Source organism: Equus quagga, chromosome 6, assembly GCF_021613505.1.
Source record: "Equus quagga isolate Etosha38 chromosome 6, UCLA_HA_Equagga_1.0, whole genome shotgun sequence".
NCBI classification, from domain to species: domain Eukaryota; kingdom Metazoa; phylum Chordata; class Mammalia; order Perissodactyla; family Equidae; genus Equus; species Equus quagga.
The window spans coordinates 130,795,517-130,821,317 of record NC_060272.1 but is presented as its reverse complement, the minus strand read 5'-3'; the positions used below and the strand labels follow the sequence as shown (position 1 = coordinate 130,821,317).

Below are 25,801 nucleotides of genomic sequence, written 5' to 3'. Positions count from 1 at the left end.
TATGATTTGCAAATATTTTCTCCCAGTTGGTGGGTTGTTTTTTCATTTTGATCCTGGTTTCCTTTGCCTTCCAGAAGCTCTTTAGTCTGATGAAGTCCCACTTGTTTATTTTTTTTTCCTTTGAGTGGACATGGTATTCGAAAAGATCCTTTAGGGCTGATGTCTCAGCTTCAAGTCTTTGATCCATTTTGAGTCTATTTTTGTGTATGGAGAAAGATAATGGTCAACTTTCATTCTTTTGCATGTGGCTGTCCAGTTTCACCAACACCATTTATTGAAGAGGCTTTCCTTTCCCCATTGTATGTTCTTGGTTCCTTTGTCGAAGATTAGCTGTCCATAGATATGTGGTTTTATTTCTGGGCTTTCAATTCTGTTCCATTGATATGTGTGCCTGTTTTTGTACCAGTACCATGCTGTTTTCATTACTACAGCTTTCTAGTATATTTTGAAGTCTGGGACTGTGATGCGACCAGCTCTGTTCTTGTTTCTCAGGATAGCTTTGGCTATTGGGGTCTTTTGTTGCCCCATATGAATTTTAACATTCTTTGTTCTATTTCGGTGAAGAATGTCATTGGGATTTTGGATGGGATTGAACTGAATCTGTAGTTTGCTTCAGGTAGTATGGACATTTTAACTATGTTTATTCTTCTGGTCCATGTGCATGGAACATCTCCATTTCTATATGTAATTATCGATTTCTTTCAGTAATGTCTTATAGTTTTCCTTGTATAGGTCTTTCACCTCCTTGGTTAAATTTATTACTAGATATTTTATTCTTTTTGCTGCAATTGTTGCTCGTTTCTTTTTTGAGAGGGGTTTGGGAATTAGGCTGTGATGGAAACAGGTAAGAGTATATATGGCTTTAAGGTGAATTAGTTCTCATTAGTAAGACAAAAGCTTGAGTCTTCTCACTTCTCTCTTGCTATCTAAAATCTATATATACTACATAGTTTTAAAGGCAAGAACTTTTGATTATCAAATGAACAGAAACACAAAAATATTTCTGTGTACTGAACTCAGTTTGAATTATGCAACAGTGAATCATTTCTATAGTCTCTCTCCTACAACAGGATAACTTTGTTATACAAAACAGTATAAAGTATTCAGTGTTGTTTATCTGTATTATGATTACATCAAATACTAAAGATAGTGAAAAACCCAATAATCTGAGAGCTTATTTCTGTAAATGTAACTGCACAGCACCTTTTGAGCACCAGTTTGTACTGTTTTAAGAAGGAAAAAAAAGAAAAGAAACTAAAGCCTTACAGAAAAAGAGAGTTGTGAAAAATGATAAAGCTGCTCCAGTGTGCTAATTTATACAGACTGACATCCAAATTCAGGACCCTAGAGTAAGTTCTCCATTTCTTGCCTACAAACATTTTAGAGGCTATGTAGCTCTGTTTCTGGAGCAAAGGCACTTCCCAATATCCACCAGCCAAAAAGAAAGAACTACATGACCAAGGCTGCAAATTTTAAAAATCAATTTTAATGCATGGGCCGCAGCTACAATAAAATGAGACCACTTCAGCACCCTATTGCAATCAGAAAGATTACAGAATGGCAAAGGATTGGACTCAAGGAATATTTTAGTGGGCCTTGACATAATTATCCCGAGAAACATAAAGCATTGTTCGAGCATCCTTATAGATTAGCCCAAAGCTAAGGACATTTCTTCAACAAAACTAGAAATGATTCCCCCAGGCATGTGAACTTGTTCAGTAGAAGAACCTCACCTTGGACTTATTCCAAAAGAGGCTCTCAACTGCTCTGCAGCAACTCCTGAAAGAAGGCCAGTCCAAATGGAGTAGGATAAATCCCCCCAAAAAGCTGAATCTCTGATCATAGCAACAGGTGACCCCTGCTGTGAAGCTAGAGGACAGGCACACAAATAACTTTGTATGACTTTATCTACTAAATTTAAAAAATGCAAATGTTAACACATATGCATTATAGCAGTGAGCAGCAAAGGTTTAAAGCCTCAATCTTAAATTAACTGTACTATACGCCAGTATTACAAAACTATCCTCAACTTTAAACAACTAGAGACTGCTAACTAAAAGTGGGAAACCATGAATACTTCTTTGTGGCTACAGCATAACCACCACAGTATACTGAGATACAGGGACTACTTTAAAGGATGGTATCTAAAACATCTTTAGAGAAATTCATGATAGACGTTTCTTACCTCATAAATGTTGGGGTGCCACATTTTGGTCAAGAATCTGAAGGTAGGTGGTGAATATGGGTAGTCAATAGGAAATTTAATATGCGCCTGAAAAGAAAAAAAATGAAATAGTAATAAATGAGACTACAGGTTATTTACCTGTCTAATAATTTACCCTATTACACCCCAGTGAAACAAAACTCCTTTCTATAGAGTAGACTCTTGAGATTAAAATAGCTCATATGTATATTTTGTTAGCTCCAATGCTAGGGTTATTATGATGTTCTTAGAGCATCGTTTCAAATATTTATAAGAGTTTATGCTAAATCACCAAAACTCAATAGCTATTAATTTTTAATTTAACTCACATGAATAAAAAACAGTAATATGAACAGGTACGTGACATTAATTTTGCATTTTATTTTTATAACAAATTAATTAATACAACCTTATGGCACATAATATAGAACGAAGATAATTTTTTAATCACAATTTAACCACCACTCAGAAATAATAAATGCTACCATTTTGATATAGCTCCTTCTAGTAGATTTTTGTATACATATGCACATTTCTTTACAAAATTTATTTTCAAAAATTTGAATATACTGTATTTTATACTGTTTTTCCCATCTATATCATATCACAGACATCTTCCTATGTCATAAAATAGTCTCGAAATGTATGACTGTTAGTATCTGCATAATGTTCCATCATATAAATACAGAGATGAATCATTTTTTAAAAACTATTTCCTTATTTGGGGGTATTTGGCTTGTTTTTCACTCTTTTGCTACTGTAAATACTGCTGTCCAACCATTAGCTGACAACTAAGCTAATCAAGTGGAGACTTTGCTACCACTAACCAAGGAAACAATTACAACAAACAGTAACAAAACAAATCCTGTTGCCACATTATCTAAACATCCAATTTTCAACAAAATATTACAAGACATGGAAAAAAACAAGATATGGTCCATACACAGGGCGAAAAAAAAAAAAAAGCAATCAGTAGAAACTGGAAGCCCACATAGTGAATTTACTAGACAAAGACTTTTAAATAAGCTACACTAAATATGTTCGAAGGACTAAAGGAAACCATAGCTAAAGAACTAAGGAAAGTATGAGAAAAATGACTCAGCACATTCAGAATATAAATAAAGAGAAATTTAAAAAAAAAAAAAAATTTTTTTTGGAGGGAAAAAGTGAACCAAATATAAATTGTGGAGTTGTTGGGGCCAGTCCAGTGGTGCAGTGGTTAAGTTCACATGTTCCACTTCAGTGGCCCAGGGTTCACCAGTTTGGATCCCAGGTGTGAACCTATGCACTACTTGGCAAGCCATGTCATGGCAGGCGTCCCACATATAAAGTGGAGGAAGATGGGCACGGATGTTAGCTCAGAGCCAATCTTCCTCAGCAAAAAGAGGAAGATTGGCAGCAGATGTTAACTCAGGGCCAATCTTTAAAAGAAAAAGAAAAAGAAAAACAAATTGTGGAGCTGCAAAATACAGTAACTGAAATAAAAAAATTTGCTAGAGAGACTGAACAGCAGGTTTGAGCAAGTGGAAAAAAGAATCAGTGAAAGTGAAGATAGGTCAAATTAGATTATATAATCTGAGGAACAGAAATAAAAAAGAACAGTTCCTCAGAGACCTGTGGGACACCATTAAGCATACCAACATAGGCACACTGGGAGTTTTAGTGGGCAAGGAAACAAAGGGGCAAAAAAGAGTATTTGAAGAAATGATGGCCAAAACTTCCCAAATTTAATGAAAAACATTGATCTTACAACAAACTCCCAGTAGAATAAACTCAAAGAGATCCACATCTAGATACATCATAATCAAACTGTTAAAAGCCAAAGAGAAATTCTTGAAAAAAGCAAGAGAGAAGCAATTCATCAAACACAGGGGACCCAAAATTACACAAACAGGTGATTTCTCATCAAAAACCAGGAAGCCAGAAGTCAGTGGAACGACATTCAAAGTGCCCAAAGAACAGAATCTGTCAACCAAAAAGTCTATATCCAGCAAAACTATTCCACAAAATCCTAGATAAAAAAAAAACAAACCAGAGAACTTGTGATTAGCGGACCTGCCCCACAAGAAATACTAGAGGGAGTCCTTTGGGCTGAAATGAAAGAACACTAGATAGTGTACATGAAACAACATAAAGAAAGAGCACTGGTAAAAATAATTACATAGGGTAAACATAAAAGATACTATAAATGTACTTTTATTGTTTATAATTTTTTCTCCTATGTGATTTAAAAGAAAATCACATAATAATTATAAATCTGTTGTTTGGCACATAATATATAAAGATGTAATTTGTATGGCAAATGGAAAAAAATAAGAGGAAGGGATCAGAGTTATATAGGAGCAAAGTTTTTGTATACTAGTGAAAGTAAGATGGTATTAATTGAACCACAGTTACAAAATGTTGATTATCATCCTCAGGATAACCACTAAGAAAATAAACTCAAAAATTCAAGGGGGCTGACCCCATGGTATAGTGGTTAAGTCTGGCACACTCCGCTTCAGCAGCCCAGGTTCAAGGGGTCAGATCCAGGCGCAGACCAACACCATTTGTCAGCCATGCTGCTGTGGCAACCCACACGTAAAGTGGAGGAAGACTGGCACAGATGTGAGCTCAGGGCTAATCTTCCCCCCACCAAAAAAAAATAACTGAAAAGTTCCATACCCGTTTGTGATTAAAAACACCCAACAAACTATGAATACAAGCAAAATTTCTCAATTTGATACAGGCCATCTATTAAAAAACCAGTAACTAACATCATACTTAACAGTAAAACACCAAAACCTTCCCCCCTAATTTCAAGAACAAGACATGGATGTCCGCTCTCACCACTTCTATTCAGCATTGTAGCAGAGATGCTAGTCGGGGCAACTGGGCAAGGAAATGAAATAAAAGGCATCTCACTTAGAAAGGAAGAAGCCAAGTTAGATCTATTTGCAGGTGACATGATCTTGTATAGAAAATTCGAAGGACTCCACTAAAAATCATTAGAATAAACAAATTCAGCAAGGTTGCAGGATAAATGATCAATATACCAGCACCAATTGTATTTCTATACAGTAGCACTGAACAGACCAAAAATGAAATTAAGAAAATTCCAGGGGCAGGCCCCGTGGCTGAGTGGTTAAGTTCACGTGCTCTGCTTTGGCGGCCCAGGGTTTTGCTGGTTCGAATCCTGGGTGCAGACATGGCACCATTCATCAGGCCATGCTTAGGCAGTGTCCCACGTGCCACAACTAAGAATACACAACTATGTACCAGGGGGCTTTGGGGAGAAAAAAGAAAAATAAAATCTTGAAAAAAAAAAGAAGAAAATTCCATTTATAATAGCATCAAAAAGAATAAAATATTTAGGAATAAATTTAACAAAAGAAGTGCAAAACCTATACTCTGAAAAGTACAAAACATTGTCAAAAGAAATTAAAGACCTAAATAAATGGGAAGATACTGCATGTTCACGGATTGCAAGATTCAATATTGTAAAGATGGCAATCCTCCCCAAACTGATCTACAGATTCAATGTCACTCTATGGAAATCCCAGCTGCCTTCTTCATAGAAATGGAAGAACAGGTACCAAAATTCAGAAATAATTCATGGGGCCCAGAATAGCCAAAACAATCTTGAAAAATAAAGAAAAAGTTAGACAATTCACACTTTCCAATATCAAAACTTCCTACAAATCTACACTAATCAAGCAGTTTGGTACTAGTATAAGGACAATTCAATGGGGGAAAAGTCTTTTCAATAAATTGTGCTAAGACAACTAGATATTCACATGCAAAAGAATGGAGTTAAATCCTTTGAAACACACCAGAGGAGTCTGTTCTTTTTCTTTTTTAAGATTAACACCTGAGCTAACACCTGTTGCCAATCTTTTTTTCTTCTTCTTCTCCCCAAAGCTCCTCAGGACACAGTTGTATATTTTAGGTGCAGGTCCTCCTTGCTCTGCTATGTGGGATGCTGCCTCAGCATGGCTTGATAAGTGGTGCTAGGTCCGTGCCCAGGATCTGAACCGGTGAAACCCTGGCCTTCTGAAGCATAGTGCTCAAACTTTGAGCATAGTGCTCAAACCACGGGGCTGGCCCCTAGAGGACTCTGTTTGTAACGAGGCCTGCCCTCAGGGGAATCTAGTTAACCAGAGCCTAATCAGCTGGGGTATTATCAGAGCCTAACTGACCTGGGGGAAGACACATGCCCAACTCATGCCTGAATGTCCCATGTACAGGGAAGGAAACACTGAGAAGCTCTTGTGAAAAGTTCACAGTCCAGAGGCAAAGACTCACTAAAAGACTGAGACCTAATCATCGGAGTAATAGTTCCCCTTCCCCCCACATCTCATTACCATATTACTAAGGCCTATTTAAAGCAGTTCCTTTTACCCAGTACATCATACCTAGCTATGAAGAAAAAACTACAAGGCATACCAAAAGGAAAAGTCACAAATGAAAAGACAGAATAATGATCACAACCAGACATGGCAAGGATGTTGAAATTATCAGACTGGGAATTTAAAACAACTATGATTAATATTCTAAGGATTCTAATGGATAAAACAGCAGGCAAACACAGATAGGCAATGTAAACAGAGAGAATAAAATCCTAAGAAATACCAAAGAGAAATGCTAGAGATAAAAACACTGTAACAAAAATGAAGAATGTCTTTGATGGGCTTATTAAGACTGGACACAGCTGAAGAAAGACTCTCTGAGCTAGAGAATACATCAATAGAATCCTCAAAAACCAAAATGCAAAGAGAACAGGACTGATAAAAACAGAACAGAATATCCAAGGACTGTGGGACAACTACAAAAGGTACATATATGTAACGGTAATACCACAAGGAACAAAAGATACCTTGAAGAAAATGAAAAGACAAGCCACAGAATGGGGGAAAATATTTGCAAATCATTTATCTGATAAGAAACAGGTACTGAGAATATGTAAAGGATGTTTAGAACTCATTGATCAAGAGAAATAACTCAATTTAAAAACGAGCAAGAGGGGGCCCTGTGGCCAAGTGGTTAAGTTGGCACGCTCCGCTTTGGCGGCCCAGGGTTTCCCCGGTTTGGATCCTGGGTGCGGACATGGCACCGCCCATCAGGCCATGCTGAGGTGGAATCCCACATGCCGCAACTAGAAGGACCCACAACTAAAAATACACAACTATGTACCAGTGGGGCTTTGGGAGAAAAAGGAAAAATAAAATCTTAAAGTAGATTTCTAGTTAAAAACTGGCCAGATTGGAAGGTGATATTCAGAGCTTACTGGAATTTTTTTTAGGCCTCGTCCCCTAAGCTAAATGTACCTAGAGGGAAAGAAAAACCTTCTGAAGCCTTTGTAAAAAGATTTACTGAAAACATTCCAAAGTCAGACAGCTCTTATATCCAGAACACAGAAAATTTTTTATTCCCATATTAGTTGGAAATCTTTTCCCTAATATAAAAAAGCAAATTAAGGATAATGTGGTTGGATGGGTAGATCAACCTATGATGTCATTTAGACCACAACCCAATTCTTTGTACATTCATTCCCTGTGCCTTTGAGATGTAAATAATTTACCAAAACTTATTATCTAGACCATCCCCAATTCCTAAGACTAAAAGAAAAAAAAAGATGTGTGGGGAGGTTCTCTACCTTTTAAGTAATTTGCCTAGAAAGCAAAGCTTTTGTGTTTTATCAAAATAATTTGCTCTGTTGTTAATATTAGGTCTTTGATTACTTAAGGAAACTGAGGCTTCTCTAATAAAAGAGCTAAGTTTTACCTGCAACTATTTAACTTTCTGAGAAGTCTCTGTCACCATGATTAAAAGGATAACTAAGTATTGTTTCATAGCGATCTACGATCCTATATGATCAAAGTTTTAAAACATTTTGATATTTTTGACAAATTTCCCCCAAATTTTAAATGAAGTCTTTTTGACCTTGAACTAACTTTGAAATTTTCCAAGGTTTGTTGTCGTTCATAAGAAGAGAGGCGTTAAACAAATTAGGCTGATTTGGTAAGTTACATACGTGAGCATTGTCAAATAAGGAGTAACACTAAACCTTTACGTTGTATCTTTACACGCATGTGCTGTAAGTGCTCCAGAAATTACATGAAATTCACGGAAATCTGGTATGTCTTGGTATAATGTTATCAGTCATAATTCCAGTTCTTAAAGTGTTGTCTGTCACAGAAACAACCAAATTTCCTTGTCAATTTCATTGTGATGAACTCTCATCAAATCTTTAATAGGCATTTTAAAGTCTTCTGTTATTTACACTTATTGTTTTCCTCTGATGCTTTTTGCAAAGTAGTCCTACAAAAGTGATTAATTTTCAAAGAGATTCATAGAAAGAGCTCTGACGAAGCACAGGTTTATGGCAACTTTAAGATCACAACACTGAACTAAGTAAGAATTTTTATAACTCATGGAAAAGCTGGATTAAAGCAGAACAATAACAATTACATGAGATTGAATGAACCGATAAGGATGATTATAATTTTTATGACTTTTTATTACTTGTTCTTTAGTCTTTTTGTTTCTAGATATAAGGATTTGGTAAAGCATACCTTTGTAAAGAAAGGTGAAACATTTACTTTTTCTCCTTACCTGATCCCTTGAAAACTCAGGAACTCTTGAGCACTCTTTTCATGGCAATACAGTTAGCTATTTGTATAAGTTCAATGAGAATCTGTTCTCCTTGTAACGGGACATGATTGGAAATATTAGCTATATTATCAAGGCTTTGCCTAGAGTGTCATATTTGAGAGAGATATACATAGACTCAGATATCAGACAGTTTCAAGGAACTGCTTGGAAAAATCTGCCCAATAACTTGCTTACAAAGTTCCAGCAAAGCAATCTTAAAAAGAGCATATATGGTCCATCACTATTCTTGCTGCATTTATGTAAATAAACTAGTTTCACTGTGATTTCCTTTGGGAAAAAAATTGGGGATAACTGCAGAGACAGAAAAAAAATTATGTTCGCACTTTTGTAGATATTAGATTCAACTCCTATTAACTGTCTTTGGGGTTTTGTAACATACCTGTAAACTGGACTGGATCCTGAATTCTTCCTCAAATGTCTGACCACAACTCTCTCCAAACGAACACTTCCAATTTTCTCCAATCCTTCTGATTTGGAATCACTAAGAACAAAGACTGCCCTTGAACCTCCTTAGAAGGGACTATACTAGGTTTTCCTCATTACACAGATGGCAGCCAAACTTTAGAGACTCAAGGCTTGGGTACACATCTCACAGCTCCAAAAGGCTCCACCTGACTTCTGGTCCTGTAAAAATGCTACAGACCTCCAAATCCAATTGACTAAGAAGAGAAGTAGCTGACATCAAGGTAGACTGCTTCCTCCCAAGACACCGGATCAAGACTTCACACTTTAAACATAAAACTCTCTTCTTCTCTTTCTTTCCTTTACTTTGGCATTGCCCTGGAAAGCTAACACCATCATCTGTATCTCACCGGCCATTGATAACGGGAGTGGGATTTGTTATCAGAAACTCCTCTCTGTCCATTAACAGTGCCACCTTAGTGGTAACTGTTTGTGCTCCAAGAGGATTTCTCTTTGTCTGTGGTGGTTCTCATTCTCCATGGGCCTATGATTGCCTAGACGGCTGGTGCATAACCAGGCAACACCTCTTAAGTTATCTAACTGTGCCCCTAACTGCTCACAAATGACCTGGGACACCTCATTGGTCAACTCCCCTAAATTTGCATTGTAACTCTCCTTAACTCTTAAAAATATTGCAGAATCCACTGCTAAAGCAATAGCTGCTCAATAAAAATCCTTACACTTTCTAGCCAAAGTTGTTCTTGATAACAGGATAGCCTTTTATTATCTTTTAGCTGAGTAGGGAGGTGCCTGTGCTGTGGCCAACATGACCTGCTGCATCTGGATTAACACTTCTGGGGAAATTGACACTTAGTTACTTAAATCACTGAGCAACCTACTTGGCTTAGAAAGGTGCTTCAGCAGGATCCTTCTTTGGCTTAATTGATTTTGTTTGGTTTGGGTCTTGGGAACTATGGATCCAAAGTGCATTCCAGATATTGGGAATTACCCTCTTTATAATAGTAACAGTAACCTCTCTGATGTGTTGTATTCTCTCAAAAGCTTTAAATCATGTTTGCAACCACCAACCACCAAGCAACTATCTCCCTAAGCCTGGAACATCAGCAGAAAAACAAAGAGAATGACCGACTTAAAAACTGAGCCTAAAGTCACGACCTCTGAATATCGGAGAGATTAAGCAAAAAACATCATGACCTAGGAATATCACACAAAAGATTAACAAACACTACACAAGAACTACATAGTGGTAGCTCAGAGTGGCACTAATGCCTTAAATTTTGACCACATCTCTCAGTTAAGCTGAGAGTGTGATCAAAAAGGGGAAAATGTTTAAAAAGAGACAACAGGACCAAATGGAGTCACTTGTGTTAAGCCCCATGTCAGGACACCAAGACTTAATACCTAATCTAATTGCGGTTACAACCTCCTCCAGGAACATAATCGGAACCAGTCAATCTGGAATTTCTTGGTCAGCACTAGTGAGGTAATCCACCAGACAGGCCGGTTCTGTTTCTCTTAGAAGGGCAACCTTGCCTGAAACAATGCATTCTTTACTAACAATTTCCTATTTCCTCCCCCTCTCTGACTTTAAAAATCTTGCCTTGGGGCTGGCCCCGTGGCTGAATGGTTAAGTTTGTGTGCTCTGCTTCAGCTGCCCAGGGTTTCACAAGTTCGGATCCTGGGTGAGGACATGGCACCGTTCATCAAGCCATGCTGAGGCAGCGTCCCACATGCCACAACTGGAAGGACCCACGACTAAAAATACACAACTATGTACTGGGGGGCTTTGAGAGAAAAAGGAAAAATTTTTTAAAATCTTAAAAAAAAAATCTTGCCTTTTCTGTAGCACTTTGGAGTTCCCTTCTACTTGCCAGATATGCCCAATTCATGAATTGTTCAATAAGGCCAATTAGATCTCCAAATTTACTCAGGTGAATTTTTGTTATTTAACAGAAACTATTAACTTTTTCAGCTGTTATAACAGTATTATGATTACTTTTTCAAAAGGGGCCCTTATATTTTAGAAATATATTCTGAAATATTCACAAATAAAATATGTCGTCTGAAATCAGTTACAAAAAATGGAGGAAGAAATGGGTACGGTATAGATATAACGAGGTTGGCTATGAGCTAATTATGGAAGTTAAATGATGAGTACACAGGAGTTAATTATACTCCTATTTCGACCCCATTATGATAGCAATAGACGCTATTACTAACCAAGTGAACATGATGGAACTTGGCAAGGTGATTATAAAGTTCATGTGAAAGAAAAAGTATATGAAAATATTGGTTTTGATAAAAATCAATTAGGGAGGGATTTGCCCCAGCAGACAGAAATGTATCTTATAAACCTATAATAATTAAAACAGTAAATGACACACAGATGGGCAGATCAATGATATAGACATAAGTTATTCAGAAAACAATAAAGGTTAACATTTCAAGTGAGTAGGGGAAGGATTCAAATAAAGTTGGGAAAAATGACTCTCCCTTTGGATGAAGGGATAAAAATGCTAATGCATACCTGAATTCAAAATCAGACTTCACTTTCCAGGAGAAAAGGATCAAACCTCATCTCCAAGGGAATCACCTAACAGTGGTGAGATCTGGACAATCCTCATCTCCCCAAGAATAAAAAGGAGTACATATATAGTAGCAAAAGGCAAACTGTGCTGTAGCCATAGTTAACAAATGGCCACCAGATCCAATTTTAAATTGCTTAATCAACAGCTGACAGTTCTATATCTATGAGACAACAAGAACTAGTTTTAAACTCGCTTAACTCGCGCCTCAGTGACTATGTTTTTGAGAGCGAACCTATCAATGACAGCCCCTTGCTTCTGAAAGCCAGCCAACTGGGAACATAGTCACTTCAACAAACACCCTTTTGAATGCCAACCAATCAATAACTGTCTCATCCAAGTACCATGCTTCCACTGCTGATGCCAACCCATGGCTGTGAAAAACCCACCAATCCCTAAACTTTACACTTCTCAAAAACTCTATGTAAGATCTGCTCTACTCGGAGTAACAGTGACTAACCAGCAAAGCTCTCTTTACTTAAGAGTAGGCAATAGACTTAGCTTTCTGTTTTTTGGTTCAAATACTGAATAGTGGTCTTATCCTCTGACACTCTATTCTGTAGCTATTTATAAAAGATGTGATAGACCAGTACATAACAACATAGAAAGATACCCAAGACATGTTAAGTGAAAAGGCAAATGGCAATATAGGTTGATACTACTTAAAAATATAAAAAATACTACATGTGTGCATATGTGAGGATAATATATATTTTCTCATATATATGTACATAATACACAGAAAAAAGACTGAAAAGATACATTTCTAACTATTAACAGTAGTTGTCTGTTGGGAACAGAGGAATGGTGGGAGTGAAGGAGGAAACAAGGATGGGGCAATGGGTCATTAAAAGAAGAATTATCGGGGTCAGCCTAGTTGCACAGTGGTTAGTTCACCATGTTCCACTTCTGCAGCCCAGGTTCATGGGTTCAGATCCCGGGGTCGGACCTACACCACTCAACAAGCCATGCTGTGCTGGTGACCCACATACGCAATAAAGGAAGACTGGTACAGATGTTAGCTCAGGGCTAATCTTCCTCAAGCAAAACAAAAGAGGAAGATTGACAATGGATGTTAGCTCAGAGTGGATCTTCATCACCAAAAAGAAAGAACTATCATAACTTCATATGACAGATATCCATTCATGAATTTTCTATACATTTCTACATACCTACTTTGCAATGAAAATTGACATTTGGAATGATATATTCAAAGGCCTTAGGTATGCAAATTAATGTAAAAAATGTTTAAGTTAACAAAAAGGCTGAAACACAGTGAGTTGTCAATAAGAAAAATCCAATAATTTTCACATATTAAATTTTACTATAATAGAAAAGCACAGTATATTTTTCTTTCTAAAATGGGTATACATGAACTCTGAGCCAGAGCTAAATATTCCTTAGGAAACCTGAATGTCCTTAGGGAATCTTGGATGTGTGGGTCACATGCGGAATGTCATAAATTCCAACATCTTTATTTTGGAGTTATGCATTGCACATACATAAGCATTGGTTCTTTCTGCAGAAATCTTTTTCAAATTATCAATAAGCTTTTGCTTAATTATACTATCTGTACCTATCTGTTTAAACCGTAAAAATAGAAACTAAGTACTTTATCAAATACCCACAGTTAGTTGTCCAGCCCTAAATCACCTAGGAGACATTTCACCTCTGTTGTGCTAAGGGATGAAAACAAAATGAAACAAAATAGCTAAAGAGGTTAATTACGGGGCTGGCCCGGTGGTGTAGCCGTTAAGTTCACACATTGCAGTTCGGAGGCCGAGGGTTCACCGGTTCGGATCCCAGGTGCAGACCTATGCACTACTTGTCAAGCTATGCTGTAGCAGGTGTCCCACATATAAAGCAGAGGAAGATGAGCACGGATGTTAGCTCAGGACCAGTCTTCCTCAGCAAAAAGAGGAGGATTGGCAGCCAATGTTAGCTCAGGGTTAATCTTCCTCCAAAAAAAAAAAAAAGTTTAATTACTTTCACTTATCTATGGGTCTACTTAAATTAGGTGAAAGAAGCACTATGATATTTAGATCTTACCATTTCTGAAACTGTTAATTAAATAAGTGTACCAAAGTGTAACTTACAACCAAATTCGCATATACACAAAAGTCAAAGTTTTAAATATCTGAAGTTCACCTTCTACAAATTTATTCATGAAGTAGAGCTTTAAATTTGACCTGTACATGGCTATAGCAAGAAATAAAGGAAATAAATTTGAAAAGTCACACCTAAAAATACACAATTGTTACAGAAGTAATTTAGACTCTGAGAGACTCTTTCAGGCAACTCCTCATATCTTTCTTGACTAAACCTGCAAACTCCTAAGGACAAGTACCTCCAAAATAGTTTCTGTACCATTACCACACATGCCTTCTCTAAGATGCTCAGGCAACCCTAAGTGTACCCTCAATGAAGTCACTCACTCACCAGACATTTATTTTTAATTATTCAGACACTGAGCATTTATGCTAATATTTTCAATTATTCAATCATTCAACACATCATTATTGAAAACCAATCATGTTGCCAGGTACCAACCTGAGAGGTGGAAACAAAGACAGTTATAACACCATCCCTACCCCTGAATGGCTATGGTCTAATTGAAAAGACAGACATGCAAATAAATGATTACAAACTAAGTGCCTTAAATGAGATATCTACTAGGTATTAAGAGAGCACTGTGAAAGAAATGCCTAACACTGCTCGAGATGTTGAGGGAAGATTTACAGAAAGGTGATATTTGAGCTAAATTGAAGCCAAAGTGAAAACGGACCTTAAAGGCAGAGGGAAAAGAACGTAGAAAGGCTCGCACATGAGAACAAAGCCAGAAACAGTAGGAATTAACACAAGAAGACTTACTTTGACACATCTAGAAAGTACAATCAGTGAGACCTAGTGGTTGTTTTGATTGTGGGATTGAAAGGGAAAAATCAAGAATGACTCAGTTTTCTGGATTGAAAAAGTAGGTTAACAATGATAGATGGAAGTGGTGATAAATAATACTTATAAAGTGCACAAAATAGCAGATATTAGGCTAAATCCTTTACATGCATCATTTCATCACTCAGTTGTGAAATTAAAAGGTGAGAAGAATGTCTATAGCTACCAATGCAGATGATCTATCAAACAAGAACAGATTATTTTCTAGTTTACATCCTTGACTACCAAGAAGCATTTTCCCATGTTTATCATTTTGTCTTCTTGAACCATTTTATTCCCTTGGCTTCTCCAATTCCACTGTCTCATCATTCTCTAGCTTTTCTGTCCATTCTTTCTCATACTCTTTAGCTTCTCTCAAGACCTTCTTTTTAACTTAATGTGCTCTCATTATAACTTTCCCTGGCTCTCTATTCTCCCCAAATGTGACGCTTACAAATGCCCAAAATTTCTGGGCAAAGAAAAAGAGGCCCTAAAATGCACAGCAAAAAAGTACTTTAGAAAACATTAATATATGTAAATGAAGTATATATTGGCTTTTGACAAAATTGATAACCCCAATGTGCAGTATTCATTTTGTTATCCCACCAATTATTTTCATATGGAATTTCAATCATGCCAAAAAACAATTAAATATGAATAGTGAAATATATTCCAATTATTCCTGCTACTTGGTTACTAGTATACTATTAAATAGGTTAAGAAAATGTTTCCCAGTTCCAAACACAATTATATTTGGTAATACCTCAGTTAACAGCTAACGTAGAGTGTTTACTGTTGCATTTAGATTAGGGCCTGGAGTTAGTGTGAAATGAGGACACTCCCACTGCTGAGTTTTTCTGCTACGTCATCAGCTCACATCTGCTATAGGATATGTTTTCAACATGACAGCAAAAGCAACCAAAATATGTTTTCCTATTAACTTGCTGAAAGTTTCAACAGTCTGCCAATGACCAGCACAAACTTTTAAATTGTTCATTAACAGTGTATGAAGAATAAAGTGAGCAGCTATACCTAGTGATACTATAATATGTGCTACAGGTTTCAAAGTCAAGAAATTATAAGTCTTTATTGATTAAAAATTCCAATCTAAAAGGTTTTAGAATTACTATAATGCTTAACATAATTATCCTAAAATTAAGATGAAATATAAATAACAGGAAATCCCTGATGTATTAACTCGACTCTTAAAAGTAAAATTCAGTCATTTAAGGGGAAGTAACTCTCAGTACTAATAATGACAGTCCTCTGTATTTTTAATACAGTAATAAAAAATGTTTCTTTCAGCTTGAAAAGTAAAGACTTTTTGTTCCCAAAATGAACACTAGCGGAACCCCTGGCACCATCAGCTGGGTTAATGTTAAATGTAATAGTAGAAAAGACCTTTGGACTTTTGGTTAAAAATATGTCAACATGTGTATTTAATGCTGCTTCCTCATAAACTACTAAGTTTATAAAAACAGGTATTTTTATTTTTTAAAAAGTCATAAACTCAGAAGGACAAATGGGAGAACACAAAAGTAACAAAATTTTGGAAGCTGGAAACCAGAAGGATAATTTAGAAGACCAGAGAAAAAAATTAAACCCATGCTGGTGGTTAGAAAGCCAAGGAGTAAGGTAGTAGGCTTACTTCCCCCACAGAATCATGGAAAAACTCGGAAATTAGAGGCAACAAATCCAAGTGTTACTGAAAACAGGAGGACTGGTCAAAGTTGGTATAAAGAGTAGCCAGATTTCCAGAGCCCCTCCCCTACGCTCATCAGTGACTAGCCCACACCACACTAACTAGAGGTTTGCTCTCTGCCACCAGTGAACTGAATAGAGCTGAGTGTGGGGAAATCAAACCAAAAACAAGGAAAAATCTCACTACCCAATGGTAAGATTCTGGACTTCCTGTTTGCACTTGGCTCTAAGAAGGCTGGCAACTAGGCCTATACATGTCAGATAGAAGAAAGGATTCTTCCGAGGTAGCTGACCATCTCTCACAGAAAAAAACATGTGAATTAGATCTCAATACAGTCGGGAAAAAACAACAAGAAACTTAAAGACATACTAAATGGGGATCCCCTAATCAGCCCAGCCTAGCCAGATCACCACACAGTAACGCATAACAGGTCACAAACTTTGCTCTTGTACACCAAGCTCAATTTTCAATCTGCTTTTTAGTATCTCACTCTTAAATATGAGTGACAGGATTCTCCAGACATTCAAGGAAAGCCTAGAGACAAAAACAAAAAAATAAAAACCCCAAAACACCTTGAAGCAAAAGGAAACCTCAAAAAGTATAATAATATTTTCATACCTGTAAGAATGGCTATAATTAACAAGACAAGAAATAACAACTATTGGAGAGGATGCAGAGAAAAGGGAACCCTCATACACTGCAGGTAGGATGCAAACTGGTACAGCCACTGTGGAAAACAGTATGGAGATTTCTCAAAAAATTAAAAAATGGGGGCCGGCCTGGTGGTGCAGAGGTTAAGTTCACACGTTCTGCTTCGGAGGCCCGGGGTTCACTAGCCAGGTTCCAGGTACAGACATGGCACCACCTGCCAAGCCATGCTGTGGCAGGCATCCCACATATGAAGTAAAGAAGATGGGCACAGATGTTACCTCAGGGCCAGTCTTCCTCAGCAAAAAGAGGAGGATTGGCAGCAGATGTTAGCTCAGCGCTAATCTTCCTCAAAAAAAAAAAAAAAAAAAAATTAAAGGGGCTGGCCCCGTAGCTGAGTGGTTAAGTTCATGCGCTCTGCTGTGGCAGCCCAGGGTTTCACTGCTTTGAACCCTAGGTGCTGATGTGGCACTGCTCATTAAGTCACGCTGAGGCGGCATCCTACATGCCACAACTAGAAGGACCCACAGCTAAAAATACACAACTATGTACTCAGGGACTTTGGGGAGAAAAAGGAAAAATAAAATCTTAAAAAAAAAAATTAAAATGGCAATACCATGTGATCCAACTAACCCACGACTGGGTATTTATCCAAAGAACATGAAATCAACAATTCAAAGAGACTTATGAACCCCTATGTTCACCACAGCATTATTTACAATAGCCAAGACATGGAAACAATCCTAGTGCCTATGAACTGACAACGGATAAAGAAGATGTGGTATAGATTGGAATACTACTCAGCCATAATAAAAGACAAAATACTGCCATTTATGACAACATAGATGGACCTTGAGGGTATTATGTTAAGCAAAGTGAGTCATACAGAGAAAGACAAATACCACATGATTTCACTCACATGTGGAAGAAAAACAAACACATAGATAAAGAGACTAGATTAGTGGTTAGCAGAGGAGTAGGGGTGGGGGGAGGGCAAAAGTGGCACATATGTATGCAGACGGATAAAAATTAGACTATTGGTGGTGAAAGTGATACAGTCTATGCAGAAACTGAAATATAATAATGTACACTTGAAATTTACACAGTGTTATAAGCCAATATGACCTCAATAAAATAGTAATAGTAAAAAATTATATTCTCAGAATGTTAAGATATGGAATCCATAAAATATGAACAGAAAGACAAAAGGGAGGGAGAGGACATTCAAATAACAAAAAAGGCTTTGAAAAATTAAACTTTGATAGGAATGAGGAAATACATACACGTATGCATGTATGGGCTATTAAAACAGTACTGAAGATATCTTCCAGAAAATAGAATCAGAAAAACAAAGATGAAAAACAAGGAGGAAAAAAATTAGAAGACCAGTCCAGGAAGGTCAACATTCATCAAACTGGAGTTTTAAAAAGACAAGAGAGGGGAGGAAATTATTCAAGAAAAATGTCTAAAACTGAAGGACACAAGTAGACAGACTCTACTAAGGCCCAACACAATGAATGCACCAAGGCATATCTGTGAAATCTCAGAACATAGGGGACAAAAGGAAGAGCCTATAAGATTCCTTAGAATACTTACACAATGTTATGTGTCTTTTACATCTCAATAAAACTGGGGGGGAACAGATTCCACAGAGGAAAAGAAAATCTTATCACATGAGACTTCTCAACAGCAACACTGGAAACAAGAAGACAATGTCTTCAAAATTCTGAGGGAAAATTATTTTAAACCTCTAACTCTATACTCAGCAAAACTATCATTATTATGAAGATCAAGTAAAAGTATTTTTAGACATATGAGGTCTCAAGATTATCTCCAATGGTATCCTTCCTTGCAAGCTATTAGAAGAGATGCTTCATACCAAAAAAACCCTAAAACAGTCATTATTACACACAAGACTCAAAAGAATCTATAAACTACTACGATTAATAAGTAATTTAGCAAGATCACTGCATACAAAGTAATTACACAAAAAAACACAATTGTATATCTATATCCTAGCAAGAAATATTTAGAAACTGAAAAAATTTTAAAACAGTAGCATTTAAAGTGGCATTAAAAAAACAAAGCCTGCGCATCATTACGATAGCCAAGACATGGTAACAACCTAAGTGTCCATCAATGAATAAATGGATAAAGAAAATGTGGTATTTATATACAATGGAGTATAATTCAGCCACACACACAAAAAGGAAATCCTGTCATCTGTGAAAACTTGGATGGACCTTGAGGGCATTGTGCTAAGTGAAGTAAGTGAGACAGAGAAAGACAAATACTGTATGATCTCATTTATATGTGAAATCTAAAAAAGATAACAAACTCACAGATACAGAGAACAGACTGGTAGTTGTCAGAAGGTGAAGGGTTTGGTTGGTGGGGGAAAGGGGTGAAGGCTGTCAAAAGGTGCAAACTTCCAGTTATAAGTTCTGAGGATGTAATGTGCAGCACAGCGACTATAGTTAACAATACCGTTTTGTAAATTTGAGAGTTGCTAAGACAGTAGACTTTAAAAGTTCTCTAAACAAAAAAAAATTTTCTGTAACTATGTGAGGTGATGGATGTTAACTAAATTTATTGTGGTAATCATCTAACAATATATCCATGTATCTAATCATTATGTTGCACACCTTAAACTAATACAACGTTGTATGTTAAAAATATTTCAATAAAACTGGAAAAACATTACCCGGGTAAATCTACAGAAAGATGTGTGTGATCTCCACACTGAAAACTATAAAACACTGATGAGAAAAAACAAAAAGACCTAAATAAGTAGAGAGCTATAACATTCATAGACTGAAAAACTGGGTATTATTAAGATGTCCACTGTCCCTAAATTGATCTATAGATTGAATGCAATTTTTGTGGAAATTGACAAGCTGATACTAAAATTTATGGAAATGCAAAAGATGTAGAATAGCCAAAAACAATCTGAAAATGAACAATAAAGTTAGACATACACTACCAGATTTCCACACTTACCACAGGCTGTTATTAAGACTGTTATTGATTGGTACATGGCTAGAGAGACAAATGGAACAGAAGAGTGTCCAGAGATGGACATATATAAGATCATCTAGTTTACAACAAAGGCAACATTGGAATTCAGTGGGAGAAAGGATAGTCTTTTCAATAAATGGTACTGGAGCAATGGGAAATCCATATAGAAAAATTAACCTTGACCCTTGTCTCACATCATTTACAGATGGATCAGAAACCTAAAATTAAAAAATTTCCAGAAGAGGGGCTGGCCCCGTGGCCAAGTGGTTAAGTTCGTGCACTCCGCTGCAGGCGGCCCAGTATTTCGTTGGTTCGAATCCTGGGCGTGGACATGGCACTGCTCATCAAGCCACGCTGAGGCAGCGTCCCACATGCCACAACTAGAAGGACCCACAACAAAGAATATACAACTATGTACTGGGGGGCTTTGGGGAGAAAAAGGAAAAAATTTAAAAAAATCTTAAAAATAAAAAAATTTCCAGAAGAAAACATAAAAGAATATTTTAAAGCTGGAAGTCCTAACCAATGCAATTAGACAAGAAAAAGAAATAAAAGGCATTCAAATTGGACGGGAAGGAGTAAAATTATCTCTATTTGTGGATCATATGAACTTATAAGTAGAAAACCCTGAAGACTCCACGCAAAAACTGTTAGAACTAATAAACAAATTCAGCAATGTTGCAGGATACAAAATCAACACCCAAAAATCAGTTGAAAAAAAAAAAAAAAAAGAGTTGCATTTCTATACAATAACAATGAATCCAAAAAGAAAATTAGGAAAATAATTCCAGGGGCCAGCCCGGTGGTGCAGTAGTTAAGTTCGCACGTTCTGCTTCTTGGCGGCCCAGGGTTTGCCGATTTGGATCCTGGGTGCAGACACGGCACCGCTTGGCAAAAGTCATGCTGTGGTAGGCGTCCCACATACAAAGTAAAGGAAGATGGGCATGGATGTTAGCTCAGGGCCAGTCTTCCTCAGCAAAAAGAGGAGGATTGGCAGTAGCTAGCTCAGGGCTAATCTTCCCCAAAAAATTCCATTTACAATAGCATCAGAAAGAATAAAATACTTAGGAATAAGCTTAACCAAAGAGGTGAAAGACCTGTACACTGAAAACTACAAAATGTTGTTGAAAGAAATTGAAGACAACACAAACAAATGACAAGACAACCCACATCCATGAGGTGGAAGACTTTATATTCTTAATATGTGAATGCTACCCAAAGTGATCTACAGATTTAATGCAATCCCTATCAAAATCCCAAGTATGATTTTTTCAGAAATGGAAAAACCCATCCTAAAATTCATATTGAATCTCAAAGCTGACCCGATGGCATAGTGGTTAAGTTCATGCGCTCTGCTTTCGCAGCTCAGGGTTCATGGGTTTGGATCCTGGACCTACACACCGCTTACCAAGCCATGCTGTGGCAGTATCTCACACACAAAATAGACAAAGATTAGCACAGATGTTGGCTCAGGGACAATCTTCCTCAAGTAAAAAGAGGAAGATTGGCAATAGATATTAGATCAAGGCCAATCTTCCTCACCAATAAATAAATAAATAAATAAATAATAAAAATCATATAGAATCTCAAGGGACTCCAAATAGCCAAAAGAATCTTGTAAAAGAAGAACAAAGTTGAAAGGCTCATACTTCCTGATGTCAAAGCTTACTACAAAGCTACAGTAATGAAGACAATGTGATATCGGCATAAAGACAGACATTATTAACATTAAGGGAATAGAATAGAGAGCCCAGGAATAAACCCTCACATATCTGATCACATGATTTTTGACATGGGTGCCAAGATCATTCAATGGGGAAGGGACAAGTCTTTTCAACAAATGACGATGAATATCTACATGGAAAAGAATGAAGTTGGACCCTTCCCTTACACCATATACAAATAAACATTAACTCAAAATGAGTCAAAGACCTAAACATAAGTCCTGAAATTATAAAACTCTTAGGAAAAACAGGGGGAAAGCTTCATGATACTGGGTTTGGCAATGATTTCTAGGATATGATATCAAAAGCACAGCAACAAAAGAAAAAACAGATAAATTGGATTACATCAAAATTAAGAATGTTTATGCAGCAAATGACACTATTAACAGAGTGAAAAAGCAATCTATAGAATGAGAGAAAATATCTGTAATCATACATCTGATGGGGGGTTAATACTCAGAATATATAATGAACTGTAACTCAACAACAACAAAACAACCGGATTGAAAACTAGACAAAGGACTTGAAAAGACATTTCTCCAAAGAAAATATACAAACGGCCAATAAGCACATGAAAAGATGCTCAACATCAACAGTCATTAGGGAAATGTAACTCAAAACCACAATGAGATACCACTTTACACCCATTAGGACGGCTATTCTCAAAACAAAAAATAAATCTTGGTGAGGATGTGGAGAAATTAGAAGCGTGCAGTGCTGGTAGGAATGTAAAACAGTGCAGCTGCAAGGGTAAACAGTATGGTGGTTCCTCAAAAAATTAAAAATAGGGGGCCAACCCCGTGGCCAAGTGGTTAAGTTCGTGCACTCCGCCTTGGCGGCCCAGGGTTTCGCCAGTTCAAATCCTGGGGGCGGACATGGCACCAATCATCAGGCCATGCTGAGGCAGCATCCCACATGCCATAACTAGAAGGACCCACAACTAAAAACACACAACTATGTACTGGGGGGCTTTGGGAAGAAAAAGGAAAAATAAAATCTTTTAAAAAAAAATTAAAAATAGAATTACCATATGATTCAGCAATTCCATTTCTGGGTATTTACCTAAAAGAATCAAAAGCAGAATTTCAAACGTATATTTGCACATCTACGTTCATAGCAGCTTATTTATAATAGCCAAATGGTGGAAGAAACCCAAGTATCCATCAAAGGATAAATGGATAAACAAAATGTCCCATATATATATATACACACACACACATACACACAATGGAATATTATTTAGCCTTAAAAAAAAGGGAGGGAAATTCTGACATACGCTACAAACATGGAGGACCCTTGAAGATATTATGTTTAGTGAAATAAGCCAGTCATAAAAGGATAAATATTGTATGACTTTACTTATGTGAGTTACCTAGAATAGTCAAATTCAGAGACAGAAAGAAGAATGGTGGTTGCCAGGGGCCAGAGGAAGCAGGTAATGGGAACTACTGTTTAATGGTTGGGAGTTTCAGTTTGAGATGATGAAAAATGTTGGATGGTAGTGATGGTTACAGAACAACGTGAATGTACTTAATGCCACTGAATTGTACACATATATATTTTATCACACACACAAGAAGAATATCTCTGTGACACTGGAGTAGACAAAAGTTCTTAAATAGGACACAAAGGCACTAACTACAAAAGAGAAGACCGACAAATTTGACTTCATTAAAACTAAAAACTTCTGATTCATCAAAAGACATCAAGACTGGGAACAAGCAAGTCAAAGAGTGGGAGAAGATATTCACAATACATATATCCAACAAATGATCTGTATCCAGAATATAGAAAGAACACAGCAAATTAATAAGAAAAAGACAAAAGAATAAAAATGGGCAAAAATTTGAACAGGTATTTCATAAAAGAGGATATCCAAATACAAAAAAATAAATTAAAAAATAAAGACAGGTGTTCAACTTCATTTGTTGTTAGGGAAACACAAATTTTAAACACAACATCTAAAATGAAAAAAGACTGGCAACGATGTAAAAGTATGATAACTCTTAAATAGTGCTTGTGGAAATGTAAACCACTTTAAAAAACTGTTTTTTCAGGGGCCAGCCTGGTCGAGTAGCAGTTAAGTTCACATGCTCCACTTGGGTGGCCTGGGGTTCACAGGTTTGGATTCCAGGCACAGACCCACACAGCGTTCATCAACCCATGCTGCAGTGGTGTCCTACATACAAAATAAAGGAAAATCGGCACGGATCTTAGCTCAGTGACAATCCCTCTCAAGCAAAAAGAGGAAGATTGGCAACAGATGTTAGCTCAGGGACAATCTTCCTCATCATAAAAGCAATAAATAGAAACAAAAAACCATAAAAAATGGTTAGGCATAACCAATTCTAAAAGATGCAGTAGGTAAAATAAAAATAAATATTACATTATCTCTAAATTTTTCATGAAAAACTTCAATTCCATCACATACTTTCTCTAGGCATGACACCAAAGGTTAAAAATCCTAAAGGAAATGATTGATGAATTTCATAACATGAAAATTAAACAATTCCATATAACACTGCAAAATACACCATAAATATGGCTAAAGGTAAAACCACAAACTGGAGGACACATTTATAACATCTCACAAAAGGTTAATATACTTATGTAAAGGGTGCTTCTAAATCAAGGCATAGAGACACACTTATCTGTAGTGAAACAGGCAAAGGACGTGAACAAGCCAAAAGGAAACATACTCTACCTGCTGGCAGTCTGTTCACAGACTCTCTAGGACTTTGAGAAGCTTTGATAGAAAACCACTCCTATACGCAAAATGAGTCAGCAACTTTTTAAAAATATAGGGTAATATTTTTTGTGTATTCCAGTGGAAAACGATGGTACACAGCATATAATTCAGCCAAAGAGAGAGAAACATCCATGTCAATTCTACCTATATACTATCCTCTGCATTCTTGCGTAACTAAACGCCAGGGAAAGACACTACAGATTCTGGAGCAGGAAGCTGACAAAATGAGCGAGGTATTTGATAAGAGGCATGCACAACAATCAAAGGGGGTTAAGTTAACTCACCAGATATGAAGGGAAAAAAGTCTACATTTTGACAGTGGCAATGGCAAACGAGAAAGGAACAAATCTCTAACTCTTGGCTGTTTATCATATCAAATGACAAGCAATAAAGTTTTATTACCAAAGATGAAAGCAGATGAACAAATGATATATCCAGCGACAGCCATTTGGAGAAGAAAGAATAGACTGAAGAGATTTAAAACCTCTTTCTTCACTAATCCATATTTCACTGTCAAATAATAATAAAGCTTAACATAAACATTTGTCATTTTTTTTCAAACTCAAAACTTCCTCAGGTACATAAAATAGATCTTCATTAAAATTGCAGAGGACTAAATCAGATCTTGCTGTCTTGCATTATCTAATTAGTGAAGAATAGCTTGTTAAAAACTTAACACTGAATCAACTCATATTCTTTATTATCATACCACCCCCAGAAAGAAAAAAAGCATGTGTCAGACATGACACAAAAAAGTCAAAAATGGAAATTTGATGTTATACAACCATAGATCTGTGAAAATTCCAATTTCAAACACACATGAATTCAAGAATGAACAACTGTGACATACAGGGGACTCACTTAGAAAAGGTATTGGCAGTGATGTTTTTACTTAGCCAAAGAGTGGTAGGGCATAGTGCTATGAAATAGTACACCATGCCAAATCACAAGATGTTGCACACCTCACTCTCTCAAAAAGGTACTTGCTGTTTGCAACCTAATTAACAAAAGAAAATGTTAGGTGGAATCCACTAGGAATCAAAAGGAAAAGAGAAGGTAATAAAATACAAACTTACACCAAAGGCTAAGATGTCAGGAGAAAAATGGGCTTATGTACCAATATTTGGCCTGTCAAGAAAATGTTATTCCCAATCAAGAGAATCT

At 36.7% G+C, this 25,801-nt stretch overlaps 1 protein-coding gene across 2 annotated transcripts in view; it reads right to left on the bottom strand.

The window, feature by feature from the left end:
- The window catches only part of UBE2R2 (ubiquitin conjugating enzyme E2 R2), a 110,857-nt gene that overhangs the window by 30,921 nt on the left and 54,135 nt on the right, over positions 1-25,801 (bottom strand). For both annotated transcript variants that reach the window (XM_046664391.1, XM_046664392.1), the window contains exon 2: positions 2,186-2,272. In XM_046664391.1, coding sequence (XP_046520347.1) covers positions 2,186-2,272 — 87 coding nt within the window. The remainder of the gene's footprint in view (positions 1-2,185; positions 2,273-25,801) is intronic.